The following is a 21,643-nucleotide window of genomic DNA, read 5'->3' as shown; positions in this document are numbered from 1 at the left end:
ACATTGAAAAGTCAGGGTGATCTGGCCAAGCACTGACTCACCCCAAAGTCCAATGGGAGACAGTCAACACACTGTTTGCTACTATCCCACACTCACTGTCCTGTGGTAAATTTCTTTTTGCCTTGATAATAGTTCCAAAGCACCCCAAAAAGAAAATAAAAAAATCCCAATTTGAAGTTCTCAAATGTTGAAATCTAAGTAGCAGAAACCAACTCTTATCCTTGCGAACGTTGCATCTTAGAGGGCAAGGAGAGAGCCATGTTTGGCATCTCGTGCTAGGGAGACGAGAAGGATCCTTCTAACACAGGAAGCCCTTGGTTACCACCACACCATAGACACTCACCATGTATCCCACACATGTTCCTTCCAAATACATTTTGTTCTTTGACACCCACCAAGAGTATTCTCCAATCAACTTTCATGCTACCATGTCTTCATTCCCAAGTCGGTCTATTCACCCTTGGGATATAATTTGCCCCCACTCACCCACAGCTTTGGCTGATTTGGTCAATTATGCAGTATCCACTTTGGGAAGACCAAGCACGCGTAGAACACAAGAAAATCTAACCTGTTCTGACTTTTAAACATTTGTTCTGTGTCTGGTACTCTAGACTGGACTTTGGGGAATCACTTTTGGCAGGATTCAACAGGTACAAACTCACTCCTCTGAGGGCAATCTTGCATTCTACAACCAGGTTCGTGACAGGGACCAGATGGATTTTATCACATTACGCCTGTGCTTTGGGCAACTGCACTATTTTCCCACCTCGAGTACAAGGTAGGATACTTCAATTAAAAGGGAAAGCCAGAGATTCAATATATTGCCCAGAAGCTGTAGTTGACAGGTACTCTATAAAGTAAGGAGATATTTAAGCTGGAAGTAGGACTTTGAGGTCCCACTTGACGTTAAGACATCGGCTTGTTTTTCTGATAATATTATTATTATTATTATTACCTGAACTTGTAGAGCGCACGGTCGCCCGGGGGCATCATGGCGCTGGTGAGGAAGCTATCAAACAAGAGGAACAGTAATAGTCAGAGAGTTAGAATAGAGTAGTTTTGAGGGCTTTCCTGAAAGCCAAATGGTTGGAGATAGACTTGAGTGGCAGTGGGAGGGTGTTCCACAGCCTTGCCGCAGCAATGGAAAAGGCTCTGCCACCGAGTCTTTCCCGGTTATACTTAGGAACCACCAAAAGATTGTTCAGGGAACGAAGGTTGCGTTCTGGGATATACCGAACAAATTTGGTTTGAAGAAACTCAGCACCTAGGCCCTGCATAGCTCGATGGACAATACACAGTGACTTGAACTTAACTCGCTGGGCCACTGGGAGCCAGTGGAGTTGGCGAAGCACTGGCGAGATATGAGCTCCATAGGGGGAACCTGTGGCCAGTCTAGCTGCCAGGTTCTGTATACGTTGGAGGCGTTGGAGAAGGCCCGTCGGCTGAGCGAGGTATAAGGAATTGCAATAGTCCAACCGTGAGAGGACTAATGCAGCTACCACAGGAGGACGCATAGCCTCTGGGATCATAGGGAGGACCTTCTTAAGTACCCTAATCTGGTGATGGGCGGATTGACAGACCGTAGAGACCTGATTAGTCATGGACAGGGAGGTAGAAAGAATGACTCCTAAATTCTTTACTTTGCCCACAGGACAAGGCAGAGGGCCCAGTGAAGTAGGCCAAAAAGCAGGGGTCCATAGTGACGGGCAGGGAGGACAACCCACCAACATCACCTCAGTTTTATCGCCATTAAGCTTGAGCCAGTTTTGGTCCAACCAGACACCAACTGATGTCAAACAGTCATGAAGAGAAGCTGAGACCTTGATATGATCCTGATCCAAACGGATCAGGATTTGAGTATCATCCGCGTAGGAATAACAGTTAAGTCCATACGAGCGGATAAGGCAGACCAGCGCCCATATGTAAATATTAAATAGAATAGGGGAAAGAGAGGATCCCTGGGGAACACCGCAGGTGAGGGCACAAGGGACAGAAAGGAAAGGGGGCATAGCAAGGGTCTGAGTGCGGTCTGCAAGAAAAGAGGTGAACCAGGCCAGGACTGATCCAGAGATCCCGATTTGTGCTAGACGTGAGAGGAGAATAGGATGGTCCACTGTATCAAATGCAGCGGACAGATCCAACAGAATCAAGGCTCCAACTCCACCTGCGTCCGCAAGTCTAGACATGTCATCTTGCACTGAGACAAGCACACTCTCCGTTCCCCTTCCTGGCCTGAAACCTGCCTGGGCAGGATTAAAGATCTTAGAGGATTCCAGAAAGGAGGAGAGAAGGGGCGTGACCAGAGATTCCAAGAGTTTAGACAAGAACGGGAGCAGGGATATGGGGCGAAAATTAGAGGGGATAGTAGGGTCAAGGGACGGCTTCTTAAGCAGGGGAATGACCCTAGCAGATTTGAGTTCCGGCGGAACCAGGCCAGACTGGCATGAGTGATTTATAGCCACTGTGACGTCAAACAGAATGTCTGGGGCAATAGACTTCATCATACTTGCTGGAATGGCATCCTCTGGAGAAGAGGACTTAATTTTAAGAATCGCTGCTAGAACCTCTGCCTCAGTGAATAGAGGAAAGGTGGACCAGCTGGCAGAGGGGTCAGTGAGGGTGAGTGGCACAAAGCTAGTAGTGCCGGAAGGTTGCATAGCGAGAGATTTGGCAATGTTAGATCGTATCACATCGATTTTCGTAATAAAAAACGATGCCAGGTCATTGCATAGCTTTTGCGATGGTTTAACCATCGAGGTGAGGGGTTCAGAAGAGGAGAGTGATTGAACAATAGAAAATAGTGTTTTGGGTTTACATAGAGCACTTTCAATTTGTTGAGCGAAATAAGTGGCTTTAGCCAGCTTGACATTGGCTAGGTAGGTGGAAAGACTGAGCTTGTACAAGTCTTTAAGCAAAGGGTCATAACTAGCCCGCCATTTGCGTTCGGCTTGTCTGAGTAGCAGGCGGGCGCTTTTTAGCTGATCAGTAAACCAGGGCTGGGAGAGTAATCTCCGACTCTGGGTAAGTTTAGATGGGGCGAAAACATTTGCGGCGAATAGCAGCGATGTTGAGAGCGTGGATAAAGATACCGGTCCCAAGGAGGCGCACTCAGCAACGATACAGGCACCAAGTGCCTTAGGGTCAGCTGATCGCCAAGAGCGGAGTAACATACGCTTAACTTGGATTAGCAGCCCAGTGCAACTGCAGACACGGTCTCATTAAGGTGTTTAGAATGGATCAGAAGACTTGTCTCTCAGAAATTTTGGGAAAGTAACCAATACAAATTAACTAATAATTAAAGTAGCAAGCATTAACAGTGCATTTTGTTGCCTTTTCATGCTACTATGGAACTTGAAGGAAGGGCAGGCAGGTTGTTGCATTTGTTTTTTCTGTTGGTTACTACAACTTGTGTGATGAACCTGCACTCTTTCTGCATATTTGTAGTTCTTAGGATAATCTTTGTAGAGTGCTTGTACGTTTTGCACCTAAACTTTTATAATTAAATTAAATAGGTTTGTGAAAAATATCACAGAGCACAACAACAAAAAAAGTCAGAAGATAGACTGCACCTTAAATAGACACACCAAATGCAGGATTATTTAAATTAACCCTTTTTGTGTAGCTGGTTTTCTTTCTCTTCTATCTCTATCAAACCACTAGAGCAAGCAGAGCATGGTAAAACAGTCTGTCAATGTTCTAATTTCATCAAGGCATATGTTTAACGGTACTCCGAGGTTAAATGCATAAAGTCTGTATGTCAACCACACAATGTTTTCCTATATATTAATGTGGTGAAAGCCCTCCCCATCCCATTTACTGTTATACAAGAGCCAACAAGATCCTTTCCCTTAAAAATAATCCAACATCTGTATTGTTGTAGACATTATGTTCTGTACTTACCACATCTTGTTTGGAATCATCATCCTCCTGAAATGCATCTTCAGTCAGTAAAGATAGAGCCAAGCCCTTAAAGGAATGAGTATACAACCTCATTTTCACTACATCAGCATGGTTATCCGACACAGAATCCAGTCCCCCAGTCTTCACCATCAGGTTTCGTTCTGTTGTGGATTCACTGTGACCTGTGGCATCATCCACAAAGCTGAAGAACCGTTCTTTCTTCTGATCTGAACCATCTGTGTTCTCCAGCCTATTGTTTGCATCCCCATCAACAGCCTGCAGGCTTTGTTTCGTCGTTGAAGAACATTCTTCAACAACCTCCAGTTCTTCACCATACATGGCCAGTAAAACCTTTTCATCTGGAAGACTGTCATTTGGCAGATGTACCAATGTGCTATTTGTTAAATTGCTGTCTCCTTGATCAGAGTCACTAGTTCCATTCGAGCTGAGTTTATCTAGTTCACCTGAAGAGTCACAGGTTATGAAACTTGCATTCGATATCGGCTGGCTCCCCAAGACAGAATGTTCAGAACCATTGATCTCACCATTGTCAGAATCACTCAAACTTTCAGCTGTGTGCAGCCTCTCATCTACTGGGTGACAGTCTTTGGCGTCCTCATTAAAGCAGTTTAACTCTTCGACTCTCTCATCACCTGTTATGAACTCCTGAGGGGTCTCCATGTGTACAGTTGCCCCAGGAACAATAGCTGTTTGGGGTACATCTGTTGATAAAGAAGACACTGTTAAAGTAGAAGAGCGTAGTAGCAGACTTACATTAAAAGGATTGGCTGCACAATTACCTGAATTTTTTGTTAGATTGTCAAGTGGAGTGTCAATATTCTTATGGCTTTTAGAAAGGCTATTTGGGTGCTTTTGGTCTCCGGAGTTATGTGAATGACACATTTCTTTGGCTTCAACATGTTCATCTTGTATTTTGTTTTCTGCATCAGGATCCCGACTCGAATGCTGGACTTCAATGTCTGAAAGCGTTCTGGAAAGGTGTTTAGATTTTCTGTCTTTGGACGATGGAGTCAGTCTAATGAAAAGAGGTTTTATCCGGCATTAGTACAAGAAGTGCACATTGCTACATTAAATCATATGCCAAATCACTAGCAACACAATGTACAGGAAGAAGGCAAGAGCCTCTTGCAATGGCTTCAGATCCACTGACAGTGAGCCTCTGGGCATAGCCTGGTATAAATGGGCATGGACAAGTTTTCCCTTTTAATTTTGAAATGCTGATCATTTCTAGATTGCCTTCCCTCGACTCTTCCTCCCAACAATGCACATCACTCCCAAATCAACATTACACTCATGGCTTAATACCTTTAGCTATTATCAGCTAATGTTAGTAGCCATCCATATTATGAGTTGAATATGCCAAAATGAAAACAGTAGAGGTGAAATTAAGCCAATATTAGAAGACTGCGGTGGGGTGAGGGGGTAACCAATCAGGAGGCTATGAATGCGGGCTGACACTGCCTATCAAGCCCACGTTCCAAGTCGCCTGATGGCCGTTTGCCTGTCTGCCTTCTTACCCCCTTCCTCTGTTCCCTTTTTTCAATCCCGCCTCCCCACTTATTTTATTGCGCCACAGCTGCTGCTGCTCCTTCCGCTCTGGCCAGTTTGGCCATCATGGAAATGGAAGAGCGGCTTCATATGGAGCCCCACCTTACTTTTCCATGGCGGCCATGTTTGTATAGTATTTTCTTTCCGTGAATGGGATGCCGCGAGGTGACCCGTTCACAGAAAGAAAATATTTAAATTAGCCCCGTCCCAGCTCTTGGGACGGGTGCTAATAGCGTTAACCACCCGTTCCAAGGGCCGTAACGGGTGGTAATGTCCCGGGGCTCTCGTTAAACAGCCTCCCTATCCTCGACGGCAGGGCGTTTAATGAGGGCCGCGGGATGTTACCACCCGTTCCAGTCCTTGGAAGGGGTGGTTAACGCTTAATTTTGTCAACTTAGTTTATCCTGTATTATCCAACAATGATGCAGCATGATACAGTGATCGAGCTGCAGAATAGAAGCAGCTATGACAGCCATCTCAGATGAAGGTCCATCTTTAGGGTATGAATCAGTTGGCGCAAGATCAAGCTAAGGTAGGAAGTATACTACCATGTAATTTGTACAAAACAGTGAAATGAAAATTGTGAGTAATCAGTAAGTTAGCACAATGTATGCAATTACATTGAGAGTAACCTAAAATCTGAAAGCGTATTTTGTAATTAAATAAATGCCAACCAGCATCCAACTTACTGAAGAAAATGCACACAGGTTCCTAGAACAGGGGTTGGTTATCTTCAAAATCTTATGCCCCACATATAAGTAACTGGATGGATTGGCCCCACCTAATTCCAGGGTAAATGCAAACTGTACTGGCTATCACAGGCTCTACACTTGGAACGATAACTTGTCGAATAATACCTTTCCTGAATTACACCCCACATTTGGGACTGCCTTATGCCAGGACATACGCAATACCCCATATCTGAAATGATCAAACGAAATTAGAAATCTACCTTTTCAGACTCACCCTTTCATCCCTGCCGTAACGCACATGCATGATTTATGTAAAGTAAGATCTTTATCTCCAAGCCTGCCACTAAAATGCATGATTATTAAAATGCTACCTCCCCAATACATGATTGTAACCAGATGCATGACCGATGCACTATGCCATCCTCAACACATGGCTCTAAACAAGACACCTGATCAAGGGAACTAATATTCTTGCTCGTTTACATGCTATGTAAACAATTTAGAAGGTGGTTGCAGATAGTGAATAGTGTATAATCATCAGCTGGGAAAGCAAGGTAGGGATTCCAACTAGATCATAAAATTCCCTCTCAAAATAAAGTAGTTACCTCATCATCCACTCTACAGGAAAATCACGTAGGGCTGTTGCTTCTTCTCGCGTTATGTAAACTGGGATTATCTTGACACCCTGTGGTAGAGTTATATCTACCCAAAACAAACATAAAAGATACCTATTTTATTACAGATTGAACAGCAGGAGAATTGTCAATGAAACCATTATAAAAACAGAATATATTTTCATTTTATGAATGCATCTGCCATATATAAACAGCAGATGTGTGACGGTTTTAGGAACCCATACTTTCAACATGGAGATTTTGTAACGTGAAAACATATGTCCGATACTTTATATCCATTAAAAGACATGGTGCAAAATAAATGATGAGACTACTTAAAATACTGTTGCTGGGGCAGAATTGAGCAGTAACGCTCCTTTTCATCTTAGTATCTGTTCTAGAGTGGAGTGAAATTAAACTCAATTAGACTGAAAAGTTTTGGATTCATATTATTTGCTTTAAATATTTGCTTTTTATAAGTGTCACAAACTTTAGTCATTAATGTCTTTCAGATTGTGTTTATTCATCAAGATCACAATCGTTTTCAAACAGTGTTTCCTAGTTTTGCTTTTCCTTCAATAGTCCCTTTATCCCAAAATAATTTGCCTACATTTGCCATATTTTTGAGCCATCTGGTGCAACACACTGCACCTCATAGTATTGAGTGGAAAAATGAATTTGAATGTTTCTGCTTAACCCTTGCCAGATGGCCCATCTCGCTGTCATCACAACCAACTGGCACGGACGTCCATGATATGCTGCCGAGCAAACATGAGAAAGAGGTTATTGGATAATCCAGGCAACAGACTGATCTGGTGAGATTCTGAAGCTATCAGACAGTATGGCTCTGCATCAGCGAGAAAGAAACCCTGTTAGATCGAAGGAGTATAGGATGTGACGAAGGAGGCAAGAGGGTTGAATACGGTGGCCAGATGAAGAGACATACAAATAAGAGCAGACCAAGGAGTCAAATAGAATAAGAGATGGAACAGACAAAAACAAGGGTATGTGGACTGATGCCAGAAGCAAGCAAGAAACAGTGGTGAAGGATAAGGAGCAAAATCCTGATGGAAAACACCACAGAGAAAGTGGATACAAAGAAAAATACTTTAATCTTGAGCCTAAAGGAATAATGTATACCGCAGGTTGGGGTTAGAGTTCCAAAAGTGCAGTAAGAGAGCGCAATTAAAGAGATCCATTGCCTACAGGAACTTGGAGTGAAGGGACCCTGTCAAGGGGGTTGGGAGCTGACCAGACCAACCACTGGCCAGGGTAGTAGACTTACCAGGCCAGATGTCAGAGCCAGTCCTGCCTCATGGGTGGGCTGTGGGAGCTGCACAGTCCATACCCCATGTTAGGGAGAATTCTCTCTTTAGGCTTTGCTGGATTTCTGGAGTTTGTTTTTTTCCTCCTGCCAAGAGTGAGACTCTTTTTCTCCCACTCTTGGACATGATTTATGGTATTCCTTTGACTGGTAATGTGTTTTATGGGCTATGGAGTCCTTTACTCCATAGGGTCTCATGTTTTTACTATGTGTGTTGCACAGAACCCTCTGTGCAGTAACAAAGGGGTGTCATAGTGACACCCCACCATAGACTCCATACCCTGGGACTGACTACTGTCTCCCAGGGCATGTAAAGTCACCATTGGCTTTACTAGTCCCAAATTATTAACAGAAACCAGTACAAACCATCATATTGTGGACGTAGTGGTCAGGGCAATTTGATTGCCCCGGGGTCTGTTAGTCGAGGGGGCATGTCTCCGTCCCCCCTGATCGAGTTTTGGCTGGTGGCAGTGGAAACTACTTTTTATGTTCGACCGCGAATATTTCCCTATGGGATTTTCCCATTGTTCGAGGCTACCAACTTTAATTATTTAATTCTCATAGCCTCGAACATACCTCCGGTTTATTTAATTAATATTAAATCTCTGGTTGGTATTTTTTGCCAAGACTCGTTTCTAAAATGACGTTTGTGTTCTCTTCTGTGACTCCAACCCAAGTCGAGCCCTTTGTTCCACTTTTTGGCGGGCTTCTCCACAGAAGCCTCCAAAAGTGGTTCCACTTTGTCTGGGTACCACAGGGGGTGTGGGAGGGGGTTTAGGCACCCTGGACTGAGTTACCTTGGTAACTCAGGTCGCACTCTCGTGTGATTGGCCCAAGTGGTGAGCCGGCTGGCTCACCACTTAGCATGTTTGATTGACAGCTAGGCTGGGTGAATGGGGGTATGCTGCATAAAAGCAGGGCTTTGGGGACTGGAACTTCAGAAGTCGCCACAGGACCTGAAAATCCGACGAGGGAGAAGCTGAACCAACCTACCACGACGACACCACCGGTGGAGCCCTGCAGAACCGACTCACCACTTCCCGACGACAGAGAAGATCTCCTGGCTGGAGAGGCTTCTTCCCCTGACTGGTGGGCACAAACAGTTTATCTTTCTTTCTTCGCACCCCAGACCGGTTTGTGGTCGAACTGCCCGTGCCAAGCACCCCGGCGGCCGGATAGCCACTCACCACTGAACCGCGAATCAACAGACCGCTCCTCGTACCTGAAAAACTCCGTGGCTGGTTTCTTCCCTGGCAGTGCAACGGACTCCCGTCTTCCTCCACGATGAGATCCTCTCCTCCCCCGGATGAAGCACCGACTTGCATCCGCTGCCAGGAACAACTGCCCCCGCGCTGGAGTGTTCTCACCACTTTAAGGTACAGTGTCCGCCAGGCCTCCCTTTCTAAAGATTGCTACAGGGTAATAATAACTCCTTAACCTTCTGGACTGGGCTGGCCGCCTTGACCCTCTAACTGGTCCCTTTCTTTGGTCCAACTCCTTTTTGAACCATTACAAGACTTTTGTGCACTGCAACTGTGTGACCTTGGACACATTTCGTTTTGATCCTCTTAAAGCGGATCCGGCCTACTGACTCTGAATTCACGGTTTTACTTTGCCTTCCTCTCTTGTTATGGTCTTGTAAAAGTGTTGGGATCCGTTTCAATTTGTTCTCTGCTTTTCTCTCCCTTTTTAAAACAAACTATTAGAGTGCCATCTACGTTAAGCGCTCACCACTGTCTAAAAATAAGTGGGGCTTTACTTAAGACTTGTCTAATATTCTTTTAAGGGAGTGTATATCTTTTAGTGACCGTTTTTTTTTAATTGCTTACTATTAGTGCCTGTGTGTTTTTCTAGATGTGGTTTTAAATAAATAATTATATCCCTTTTACACCAAGCCCTGGTCAGTGTTTACTTGTTCTATTGTGTGCTCTTGACCTATTGTAAATACTCTGTATACTGCCTAACTCTTCTTGAGGGAAGTCTGACTGCTCAGCCACAGCTACCAAGTGAATCTGTGTGGTACAGGCTACTACCAAGTGGGTTTACTGCCAAACACCTGTAGTCTTAAATCTTTTGCAGTGGTCCCAGAGGGAACTGCACAGGTTTCTGCCTAACACCCCACAACCCAAAGTGTGTTTTTTATATGACCACTGGTACCACTGTCCCTTCCCACAATGCCAGTCAACCTTTTGTGGCCAGAATTCTCTGGTCTTTTTCAGAAGTTTATTTAATTTAATGTGATACCGTTTTTTTAAATAAAAAAACTTTACACATAAATCAAGTCATATAAAACAATACAACTTATTTCCCACAAACTATAGAATATAAAATGAAAATAAAAATTCAAATTAAGTCAAATCAAAACATCACTCATAACTCTCAAAATTCATATCACAAGGTTCAGAATCCAAAGTTCATATAGCATCAAACATATTGCATCTAACATCTTAAAATCAATAAAATTACATCACAAATTTCAAACTTTACAGATAATAAATGGAAAATGGAGAGTGGAGAGATCTCGAAGCTCGTTAGCCCAAAGAGCCAATCCTCGGGACAACTCAGTGTCATTTTCAGTCTCTTCCCTTACAAGACCTTGATTGAACGTGGTCATGTGATTAATAGACCCGCCATTTCATATCCCAACCATTATTCTTTATGTCCCCATCAGTTGTCCCCATTTTCCCAATAGTGTCAGTAGTTATTCTGGTTTCAGAAATGGACCACACATTATATAAAGAGATCTGGCGGCTAGCATTGAGAGTATTTATGCTTTGGTACCAAAATTCGGGATCTTTAGTATGGTTAGCGTTAAGTACAAATTTCCCATAATGTTTAATGTACTCAGATCCCAAAACTGGACACTGTTTGTATATGGTTTGCAGTTTCAAGCTTCTTACTGTTATTACACAGTTAACATGTCCGCTGAGCCCAAGACAGTTGGCGCGGTATACCCAAAAGCGCCAATACAGGTAGTTGAGTCGCAATAATAACATAAATCTCCTAAATTTGATCAAGGGACAGAGATTTAGGTATTTTTGCGCCTGCCTAAAAGAGTAGAGCATATAGGTTACGTGCTTATAACCTTTCAATTTCTCAAGATGGTTAAAGTTACTTTGCCAATACCAAGTGTCTATACGATTACCAAGGGCATATTTCAAGTTCTCATGTTTTTCCCCCCACTGAGGGGTCCAAAAGATATCCTTGAAAAGTTGGTCCATGCTATCTCTAAGGCCGACCAATTTATTGTTACAGATCTCTTCGCCCAAACTGAAAAGTAACAGATGAATGGGGTCATTACAGATTTTAATGTATAATTTAGCCCTTTTTTTCAGCACCAATGATTTAAGAGAAAGTAACCCGGGCTCCAGTCTAATGATGGCCATAGGAATAGACTGGGGTAACCCCAGTCATTTCTTCCAAAATTTACCTTCAAGTATCTGTAGCCACGCTAGGTCCATATCAAAGAGTGACTCCAAGCCATAACAGATCATATGTATCATACAGCTGACGGGCCCCCCAAATAGAAAAAACACGTTTACATGTAAACTGATAAATTAGTGCCGTTAATTGGAAGGCCTTCATTTTACAGGTTTGTATACATTGATAATGACCCCCTTTCATATCAAATTCTACTCCCAAATACCTATAGGAAGCTGCATATTTTATCTCAAGTGAGCGGATACAAGGGCGAGTTTGTGCAATATTTCCACTGGAATATACCAGTATCTGGGTCTTTTCTTGATTGATCACAAGACCATTAATTTCTGCATATTCCCACATCTTTTCTGCAGTTCTCATTAACCCACTAAAGGTATGGTCAAAGACCACGAAGTCATCTGCATATGCCATAACAAGACAATGCCTAGTACCTATTTTAGGGGGCATATTAGGAGCTTCCAGTTCAGCATCATCAACCCCGCCCTAACACTCAGTAAGCGGAAACACAAATGCATTCGGCAGTATGCCTAATGGCACAGTGGCCCCGTTTCAGGGCGCCACAGTGATGGGGGGACATCCCTTTTTCGTTCCCTGGGACAGACACATACCCTTACCAGGACAGCCCACAGAGAGCACTTGCGTGTCCGGTCCTGTCAATCACCCTAAATCCAGAAGAGGAACTGTTGGTGGGAGCAGAGATGGGAACAAACAATTCATCTTTATGGTGGACTCAGGATCCGAGAAGTCAGGCATCAGCGAAGGTGACTTCCCATTATCAGGCAAAAATCTTGTCACGCAGGGATTCTCTGGGGCTGTTTTAACAGTTCCATACACAAAAGACTTAGATGTATAAGTGGGAGGGAAAGTAGTAAGCCCCCCCTCTTGAGCTCTCCTATCAAATTGCTTGGTAGGGATCTGCTAAGCAAGCTGAATAAGACTATCTCATTTACAGACCGCGGTATCATCTGCGCCACACCGGGCATGTTTTCAATGAGGGAAATGCTTGTGATACATGCCATGGCACGTGATGCAGTTGTACGAGGCATACCCGTCAACCCTGACATGTTAATTTATGGCATTACAGAGCTCACGCAAGCCGTGCCCATATTGCCAGATTTTGCTGGAGAGTACCCATTGATTTTATTTTTCGGCCCGTGGTGTCCCCAGAGCTAGTTGCAGGCACAATACTCTCCCTGGACCTGGAGGGTCTGCTGGTGTCGACCAAAAGAATAGTAGTCCTAGGTACAGATACTCAAGGATGCTACTGGCGCGCCATCTTATGTATTGATCCTACTATGCCACTCAGGGAATTAACGTATGCTGAACCTTTTGAGACCAACAACAATGACGGGGAAATCGTACTCAAAATATGCATACCCTCTGAGATTATGGTACAGTACTGAGAGTCCAAAGCTGCCTCATGGCTGTTGTCACAACACCCCTATTCATCCACGCAGATTTACAACAGGTTCCACGCACTTATGGACAGCCAACCCACAAGATGTAGGGATGCTGAAAGAAGTGACCCCAGTAAGAATATCACTAAAGGCCGTGCAGTGTTACCCTGGGTGAAGCAATACCCATTGTCCAGGGAGGCAGACGAGGCGATCAGGGAGACGATACAGGCCTTACTACACCAAGACATCATAGTACCCTCCACCTCTCCCTGTAATACAGCCATATATCCCATTAAAAAAGCATGAGGGGGCAGTTAAAGGATGATCCAAGATCTTCGCCCACTCAATGATGTAATACAGAAAGAGTTTCCACTTGACCCCAACCCGGTCTCAATTTCGTGCAGTATACCCAAGGAAGCAACCAAGTTTATGGTGATCGATTTAAAGAACGCCTTCTTTTTGGTACCCCTGCACCCATACTCAGTCCTGCACATCATTTACCTTTGGCGGGAAGCCCTACAAACAGACTTGTTTGGCGCAAGGGTACTGCGAGAGCCCTAGCATATCAAACAGTATACTGCAGGAAAATGTAAGAAACATCCAGGTGCCCAGAACAATAATTCAATACGTAGATGTTATTGGTATGCAGTGACAGTGAACAGAGCTGCCGCAGAGATTCCATCGCACTATTACAACTGCTGGCATGTAAGGGGTACAAGGTAGACAAAGCTAAGCTTCAGTACTCTACAGGAAGTACTCTACCTTGTACAATTCATTTCTGCAGACGGGAAAAGGATTATCCCTGACAGGGCAGCAACAGTGCGCGCCACTCCCAAGCCGATTACAGTGAAAGACATGCAGACATTCTTGGGGTTATGCAACTACTGCAGGGCATGGATTCTTGATTATGCAGCATACACAAGGCCACTCTTACAGGGCTTCAAGGAAGCACAAAAAGAAAACAGTAAAATAGAACGGACCGCAACCATGATTCAGAGTTTCAACGATCTAAATCAAGTGATCTCAACAGCCCCCGTCCTTTCCTCCCCTGATCATACGCAGGAATTTTACATATTCTCACACTTTAATGGCACTCTCATGACAGTGGTACTGACACAAAAGAGCACAATGGGTCACAAGGCATTGGCCTACTATAGTGGCACACTAGACTCAGTGATGCAGGGATAGTTCGCATGCGAACAAGCTCTCACTGCTGCAGCATTTGCAATCGCTCCACAATTGTGATGGGATGCTCAGTGACTTTATATGTGGAACACTCAGTGTTTGCTATCATAGACCGCTCAAAGTCAACCCTCACCACCTAGTGGGCATCAGCATACAAGATTATTCTCTCAAGCACACATATCTACATATTTTTTAAAACATTTTTTATTTGATTTAGTTATCATAACTTTTCACATTTTTATCTTACATATTTACATCTTAATTTTGCTTTGACAACACTTAAATACACTTAAACACTTGAATACATACTAAAATTCAGACATAATCTGAAACATCACTTCATAACAAATACATCATTTTCTCTTTAGTCCTATTGCACAACCCAATATAAAATTAATTTTCTTTTATATTACACTCAACTTCCTGGAAAACACAAAAGAACATAATTATAGAGGAGCCAAAATTCTCATCAAAATCATAGATTTTGATAGGAATTACAGAAAGTTTCTTTTTAATTATCTTTACAGTCAGATATCACTGTCTGTAGATATTGGACGATTGCTACCTGGACCCTCGAGCGCATACTTGAGAACAACATGTGCCACCTTTGATCACTCATCGTGCAACTCTGAAAGATTATCACTCCATCAAAACATCTTGCTCAAATTTCTTTTAGGGCTTCACAATCTACTATTAAATGCTGCAGTTTCCCCCTTTGATGCCGCAACTTACAATGTCTACAAAAGCCTTGATCATGAGAGTATTTTTCTTTAACATAGTACCTCATGTGTTTTCCCATAAATTTAATCTGAACCTTAGGTAATCAGAGCGCACTCTTTGTGACTGGCTTTTCAACAAATAACTTGCCATGACTCCATACTTTTTCATTCCAAATAGGAATATGTTGAAATCTTTATATTGGGCACACTTCTCCAAGTTGTTACACCAATCTAGCCTATAGATTTTGGTTTTAGCTTTATCCGGATTTGATATCAACATTTCTATAGTAACATCCGTATCTGCCAATTTGTCCAATACATGATTTCTCCACTCCATCGCAAAAAAGACATCTAGATTTAATCAATTGATAGGTTATTACCTCTAAAATGGTATTACTTTTTAGACCCAAAAGACATTTGCGAAGGAATGCGCACTGCTTCCATAGTACATGTGAATACATGGATGGGAGACCGAGCTCATGGCATAAAATAGCCGGAGGTACACTATTTGGGAGGAAAACATTTTGTTTCCAATAGATCGACTCTAGCACATCCCAATACATCCTTTTTCTTGGTATAAATCCTTCCACCCCATATAACAAAATTGGGATCACCTTCATTTTATAAAACAATACTATACGTTTTAAAGAGAATTTCCCATATTTATTTATTAGGACCCGTGATTGTGAGACAAGGTGCTGGAGTTTATTCCTTACTGCAAGGCCCTCAACCTTCTTATTTACCACCTTATTAATGGTTATACCCAGATATTTATAGTGGATCACATTTAATAAATGCACATCTTGTAGCTTCCATATGTACCTTGTAGTCTTTCCAATCCTCTTACTTCCACAACTCATGATTTGGAATTTTACAGTATTGATTTCAAGATTATTTATTTGCACATACCTCCCCAACTGTACAAGCATTCGTTGGAGGCCTTGTGGTGTTTGAGATAACACCACAAGGTCATCTTCATACAGCAGGTACGGTTTTTCTGATTACCATGGCTCGGTGTATGCCCCATACAATCACCGAAGACATCCCCTAGGTCTAATATAAAGAGGTTAAACAAAAAGGCTGCTAAAGCGCAACCTTGTTTTAGACCACGATGTGTCTGAATATGGGGCGAAAGCTTCCCATCCATTGTAATGCATACTCGCATAGATGTATTTGTATGGAACAAAATGATTAGCGACAGAAGTGATTCTGGGCAATCATATTGCTTTAATTTCTTGAATAGTAAAGTCCTATCGACAGAGTCGAAAGCGGCTCTAAAGTCGATAAACCCCATATACAGGGGCTGCCTCCGCTCTTCTTGTTGGGCTTGTATCATATTCAGGGTTATAATGTTCGAGATAGTCCCTAAACCCTTAACAAACCCTGCTTGGTGGGGGGTCAATTAGATTTTTACTTTTTACCCATCCATGTAACTCCTTCAGAATTAGCATACAGAATAATTTGTCCGGTACATCCAACAATGGGGGGCTTGCCTGTCCCCTTTTTTATATATTGGGGCCGTAATTGCTTGGGTCCAGCTCTCAGGTAAGGTTTGAAGTATATTCACTGTTGTGAATATCTTGTGTAAGATTGGTGCCCATTTTTCTGGATATTGTTTTAGATGATAATTAGAGAGACCGTCCGGCCCACATGCTTTAGAATTACTCGCAGTTCGAATTAGTTCCAATATATCTTGTTGTTCAAACTCTAGGTGAAAATTGGTCGAAATCCCCAATTGCTCCATGCTCTCCGTATTCTTTACTGGACCATACAGTTGTTTAAAGTGCAAAACCCAGGCAGACGTGTCCACAGCAGCAGATTGCATCACTACTTGTGGGGCAGCTACTGAGTAGTTAATAGCCGTCCACATTTTTGATATATTTTTACTGGCTAATATTTTTGGCATGTTGGAGCCATCATGTTGGTACATTTCTGCACGGTGCCTCTTTATCCAGTTTCTATATTTCGTTCTCAACCTCTTACTTAAGTAAGTTCTCAAAGCAAAAGATTATTTTCTCAAGTCTGTGCGTAGTTGAGCTTTCTCGTCTTTCACCACTTCATCATAAGAATGGAGATATTTCTGATGGGGTTTCCCTTTGACACTTTGCTATAAGAGTACTTGAATTACATCAGAGTATACATGGCCCCTCTTTCCCAACTTATCCGACTTTTCTCCTTTATTCAAGGTTAACAGTCTATCAAATTGGACTACGTCCTTTTCCGACCATCACAGCCGTGTTCCTCTGGCATTTGCCACACAAGGGTTTTGTAAACATTTCACTTTACTACCCTCAGGCACCGTTCTCACTCCCCATTCTGCCAATAGCATATTGTGATCACTTGCCTTTGTTTTGATCACAGAAAAATTCTGCATCACTGACCATAGTGTTGGATTTACATATATGTAGTCAATTATTGATTTACTTTTGCCTTTTTGCAATGTCTCTACTGGTGGAATATCGGATGTGAAAGCCCCATTGAGCATACTCAGGCCTCTTTCTTTAATTAAAGAATTCCATCTTATAAGTCTCATTTTATTTCTGTTATCTCTTTTCCCCAGGCAATTTAGGTTTAAATCTCCCGCTATTACCAGCGCATTCACCTCTGGGTCTTCAGTTACTAGATCCAAGATGTCAGTTATATCCTTAAAGAACTTATATGACATGGCAATCGGGTTGCAGTAAATATTCACAATTGCGAAACCTTCATTTGCTGACATGACTAACCAGGAGCATATACTTATTAGGGGCGGCCCAAACCTCAGAGGTCAGCCCTCTCCCCATTTTTACCGCCATCAAAAGACCCGAACTGGGGCGACCAACCTGAGGTTTGTATGCAGCATTAAGATGAATTTCATGGTCTTCCCAGATCGGTAAGGACGACAACCAGGTCTCTTGGAGGAGAATTATGTCCCAATTACTTAGCTGACTTTGGTCGTTGTTTATGAGGCGTTTGAAGCCTATTGTATTCCAATTTAGGAGCAAAACACGGCACCTATGCCCCCCCCCACCAGTTAGTTAATTCTGATTCTGCGCACATCTGCAGCTGCTAGGAGTTTTGAACTGCTGATATTTCTTTATGATATTAGTTTCTCCTAACCTTTTAGGCAGAATATTCCTTTCATCAATTAGGAGGGGGTTCAATCGTCAGGGCAAACCCCAATTTGGACAGATTCTCTTTAGCCTGCCATATTAGGTTCTGCATTACCCTAGAAGTTATCCAAAGTCTTACCAAGTTTGGTAGTGAATTCAACTAGGGCCAGGTCACCTGACACAATATCCTCTAACAGTGGGAGCTCCGAAAATATTGCCATCACCGCTCTTCTATTCAGATCATATTGGGTGGCCGGTAGGGGAATGCATGCTAGAACCAAGGAGTAAGGTGCAGGTGCTTTCCTTACAGGTATTTTCCCTTTCCAGGCCCCTTCTGTTGATTTTTCACCAAGGGAACCACTTGACTCTATTGAGAATTTTGCGCTTGAGCCTTACTTACCGCCCCCTCAATTAATGATAGAATAGTATTTGACATATGCATCTGCTCATGACCCTCCTCAATTTTTCTACTTTTCCCAGACCCTTGTGTTGATTCAATGGGTACTGGTGAGGTCAGTAACATATGTTTCTTTAGTGGTTCGTCCACAGTTTGTCATACTTTCTCTCGCCTCTCCTTTATTACTTTGAGTCTCGGTCTTCTTCTCAGTAATTTCAATGTTTCTTGTGTTACACTGTGGCTGCTCAATGCTTTCATTAGAATTCAAGGCAATAGACGCATGAGGGATCAACCTTTGGGGGATAATACCAGCCATATATGCGTCAACTGCTTTCCTGATTTCCGCTCTCTGAGTACTCAATCCCTCTTCTTCTACTCCTTTATCATGATTTTTTTTTGGACCTCCTGAACTCTTTCCGTTTCTTTAATTAGTATTTTCTCCCTAAGTTCCTAGTACTTAATACCTCTACTAACTCGCCTAGTGGGGCATACTCAGTAACTTGGACTGATTGAGCCTTAGAGGTTTGGTCTCTTCGAGCTAATGCGTAAGGTAGTTATTTTTGTTTAATCCCCTGGCATGATATCATGGTAGGTTACCAGTCAATTGGTCGAAAACATTTGGTCGACAGGACAATTGGTCGACACCATTTGGTCGAATGCCAAATGGTCGAATTTTTTTTTTTTTTTTACCCCCTTTTTTTTGGGGGGGTCCCCCCCAACCCCCTTTTTCTTTTTTTTTCTTTCCCCACACGAAAACCCACAAAAAAAATATATAAATAAAAAAAAATAAAAATTCGACCATTTGGCATTCGACCAAATGGTGTCGACCAAATTGCAGTCGACCAAATTGCAGTCGACCAAATTGCAGTCGACCAAATTGCAGTCGACCAAATTGCAGTCGACCAAATTGCAGTCGACCAAATTGCAGTCGACCAAATTGCAGTCGACCAAATTGCAGTCGACCAATTGACAGGACACCATCATGGTATTCCGATTTGCTAAGGTAATCGCTTTAAAAAATGGTTTCACCGATGCTTTACCTATATTTTTCGGAGTTTGTTGGTTTTTTGGAAGTTTTTTCTTAATTATTTTCTCTTTTTCTTCTACTATCATTCCAGGCATGAATATCGTGAATATTTTTCCCTGCGGCTTCCTCTTACAAAGATTATCTGTAAGCCGTTACGCTGTAATATTTTCTGGGCCTAATGATAATTTCTTTGATACATGGTACAACAGAACTTATTTCTTTAACTACTTTTGTTCGGCCACCTTTTAGAACAGGAGGGTTACTAATAGTTCTGTGTTTGATTTGGGATTTGTCTAAAGGTGTATCACTCTTGGAGGGTTCATTTAGGGACTTTTCCACAGGGTCACATACCACTGGGAACAGCCTCAATGATTGCCATAACAAGATTTTTTGCAAACTCACTTCCTGAGTATTCAATTTCTGTTGACATATTTCTAACATCTTTGAAAGTAATTCTATTACAAGACCGGAGGCAAGCATTATGCTTTATCTTCTTTAATTACTGCTCAACAGCAATTCAAAACTTTATAATTTAAACTTTTTTTTTTTAAAGAAAGTATGCCCAACAGGCTTAAAAAATAAAAATAAACAAAACATGGTGCAATAGGACCACCAATCCCAAGAGTCTTAGAGGCTCTGTAGTCCTTAGCCACAGTTCTGTCCACCAATGGAAGTCCCCTGGTAAGTATAAACCCCTGTGTCTTTAGGTACTTTTCTCTTCTTTTTTTGCTGGCTCGACAGTTAAGTACCCTTCATAAGTTTTATAGCTTTATTCACACATTGTGTCATGTTTGGTGTTTCATAATAATGAGAGCGCTTAGGATTGGTTATATATAACTTGCGCAGTGTGATAATACATGCGTGTCACATTGTTAGTGGAAGCGCAATTCGTTTTCAATGTCCGTTAGAGGAGCGCTAGTATTTATTAGCTCCGGCAGGGCGCATTAAGAGGGAATGGGTATCCCGCGAGTGAACTTGCTCGCTTCAGGGAGCCCATTCCCTCGGAGATGAAAGGGCACAAAACGCGCGTAACGCTCTAAAGCCGCGGACACAGCAGCGGGCCAGGCAGAGCGCTCCGCGCAAGCGGATTGTCTTTTTCCCCGCATAACGTTCATTACTCGAACGTGACGCAGTTTACATCTCCGGAGCGCAGTGGGGACTCGTTCCTGATTAACGCGCGATTGTATTAAGAGGCTTATAAAAAATAAAATTTAAAAAAAAACAGAAAGAAGAACATCTTGTTCACACGCTCTGGGATTGACATTCAGGCAGACAGTCTAAGCAGAATTACAGAGCGTCAGATAACAGCCCCCTCAGTCAGGCAGAGATGTCCTGTGACAGGAGAGAGGAGTACTGGGAGGAGTACGCTGACCAGGAACAGGAGCTGCAGGAGGAGGAAATAGACCTCTCTCAGAGCTTTAAAAAGGTTTAGGGGGATTCCCTAGTTAGAGCAGTAGCTCAAGGGGCCAGCCTATTCAGGACAGGCTTCAGGTCCTGGAAAGCATATTGGCCACTAAAGCTGGCAGACATGAAGACCCAGGTGAGGGGACCTCCACCATCAAGCCTCTACAGGATGAACATAGGTGGTGTAAAGCAGCCCGGAAGAGCAGACTCTTCTACCCCCCCCCCCCAGGCTTAGATATGGGGAAGAGAGAGAAGCCCCAGGAGGCAGCTGATGCCTTTAATAGGCTAAAGGACCCGTTCCTTTCTAGATCAGCGGTGCCCAGCCTCGTACCCCCTACCCCAGGGGCGAAAAACATAGGGGTTGTGCCTTCTTCCTCAGATGAATACGATGAACAGGAGGAAGAGGAGAGAAGTCTGTCAGGGAGCAGTATGGAGAAGAAAGAGAGAGAGACAGACAGAGGGAAAAGCCAGCTTGGTGGAGAGTACCCCCGAGGAAGACATGTCGGATATGTTTGAGCCTGAGGCCATCAGGCATCCGAGATCCACGGACTGGACGCCATCCCCTAAGGTTGTGCTATACATGTCCCAAAAAATAAGGAAACCAGTGGAGAAAGAGACCAGATTCTGATTAAGATCAGAGTGTCCCAGGCCAGAGCTCGCGGGGAAGGTGGCAGAGACCCCAGAGCTTGACCCCAAAATGTTGACTTTCGTCACGAAGGCCGGTAAGGACACTAGAAGAGGGATGGAACGCGCATGGCGATCCTGTCAAGATAAAATATTGGATTTAATAGGCCTCTTAGCTAAAATTATGGACCTCGCGGAGAGAGCAAAGGACACCAGAGAGCCGGTGGATCCGTAAGTCCTAGCCAGATGGGCTCAACG

At 43.2% G+C, this 21,643-nt stretch overlaps 1 protein-coding gene across 1 annotated transcript in view; it reads right to left on the bottom strand.

Moving 5' to 3' along the window:
• The window catches only part of HPS4 (HPS4 biogenesis of lysosomal organelles complex 3 subunit 2), a 951,717-nt gene that overhangs the window by 265,957 nt on the left and 664,117 nt on the right, over positions 1 to 21,643 (bottom strand). The window contains exons 10-12 of the mRNA XM_069619373.1: positions 6,767 to 6,863; positions 4,701 to 4,936; positions 3,901 to 4,622 (exon numbers count right to left, since the gene is read on the bottom strand). Coding sequence (XP_069475474.1) covers positions 3,901 to 4,622; positions 4,701 to 4,936; positions 6,767 to 6,863 — 1,055 coding nt within the window. The remainder of the gene's footprint in view (positions 1 to 3,900; positions 4,623 to 4,700; positions 4,937 to 6,766; positions 6,864 to 21,643) is intronic.

The sequence above is a fragment of the Ambystoma mexicanum genome, chromosome 10 (assembly GCF_040938575.1).
Source record: "Ambystoma mexicanum isolate Mex_15411 chromosome 10, UKY_AmexF1_1, whole genome shotgun sequence".
Taxonomy (NCBI): Eukaryota; Metazoa; Chordata; class Amphibia; order Caudata; family Ambystomatidae; genus Ambystoma; species Ambystoma mexicanum.
The sequence above is the reverse complement of the archived record's forward strand: the minus strand, read 5'-3'. Positions and strand labels throughout refer to the sequence as shown.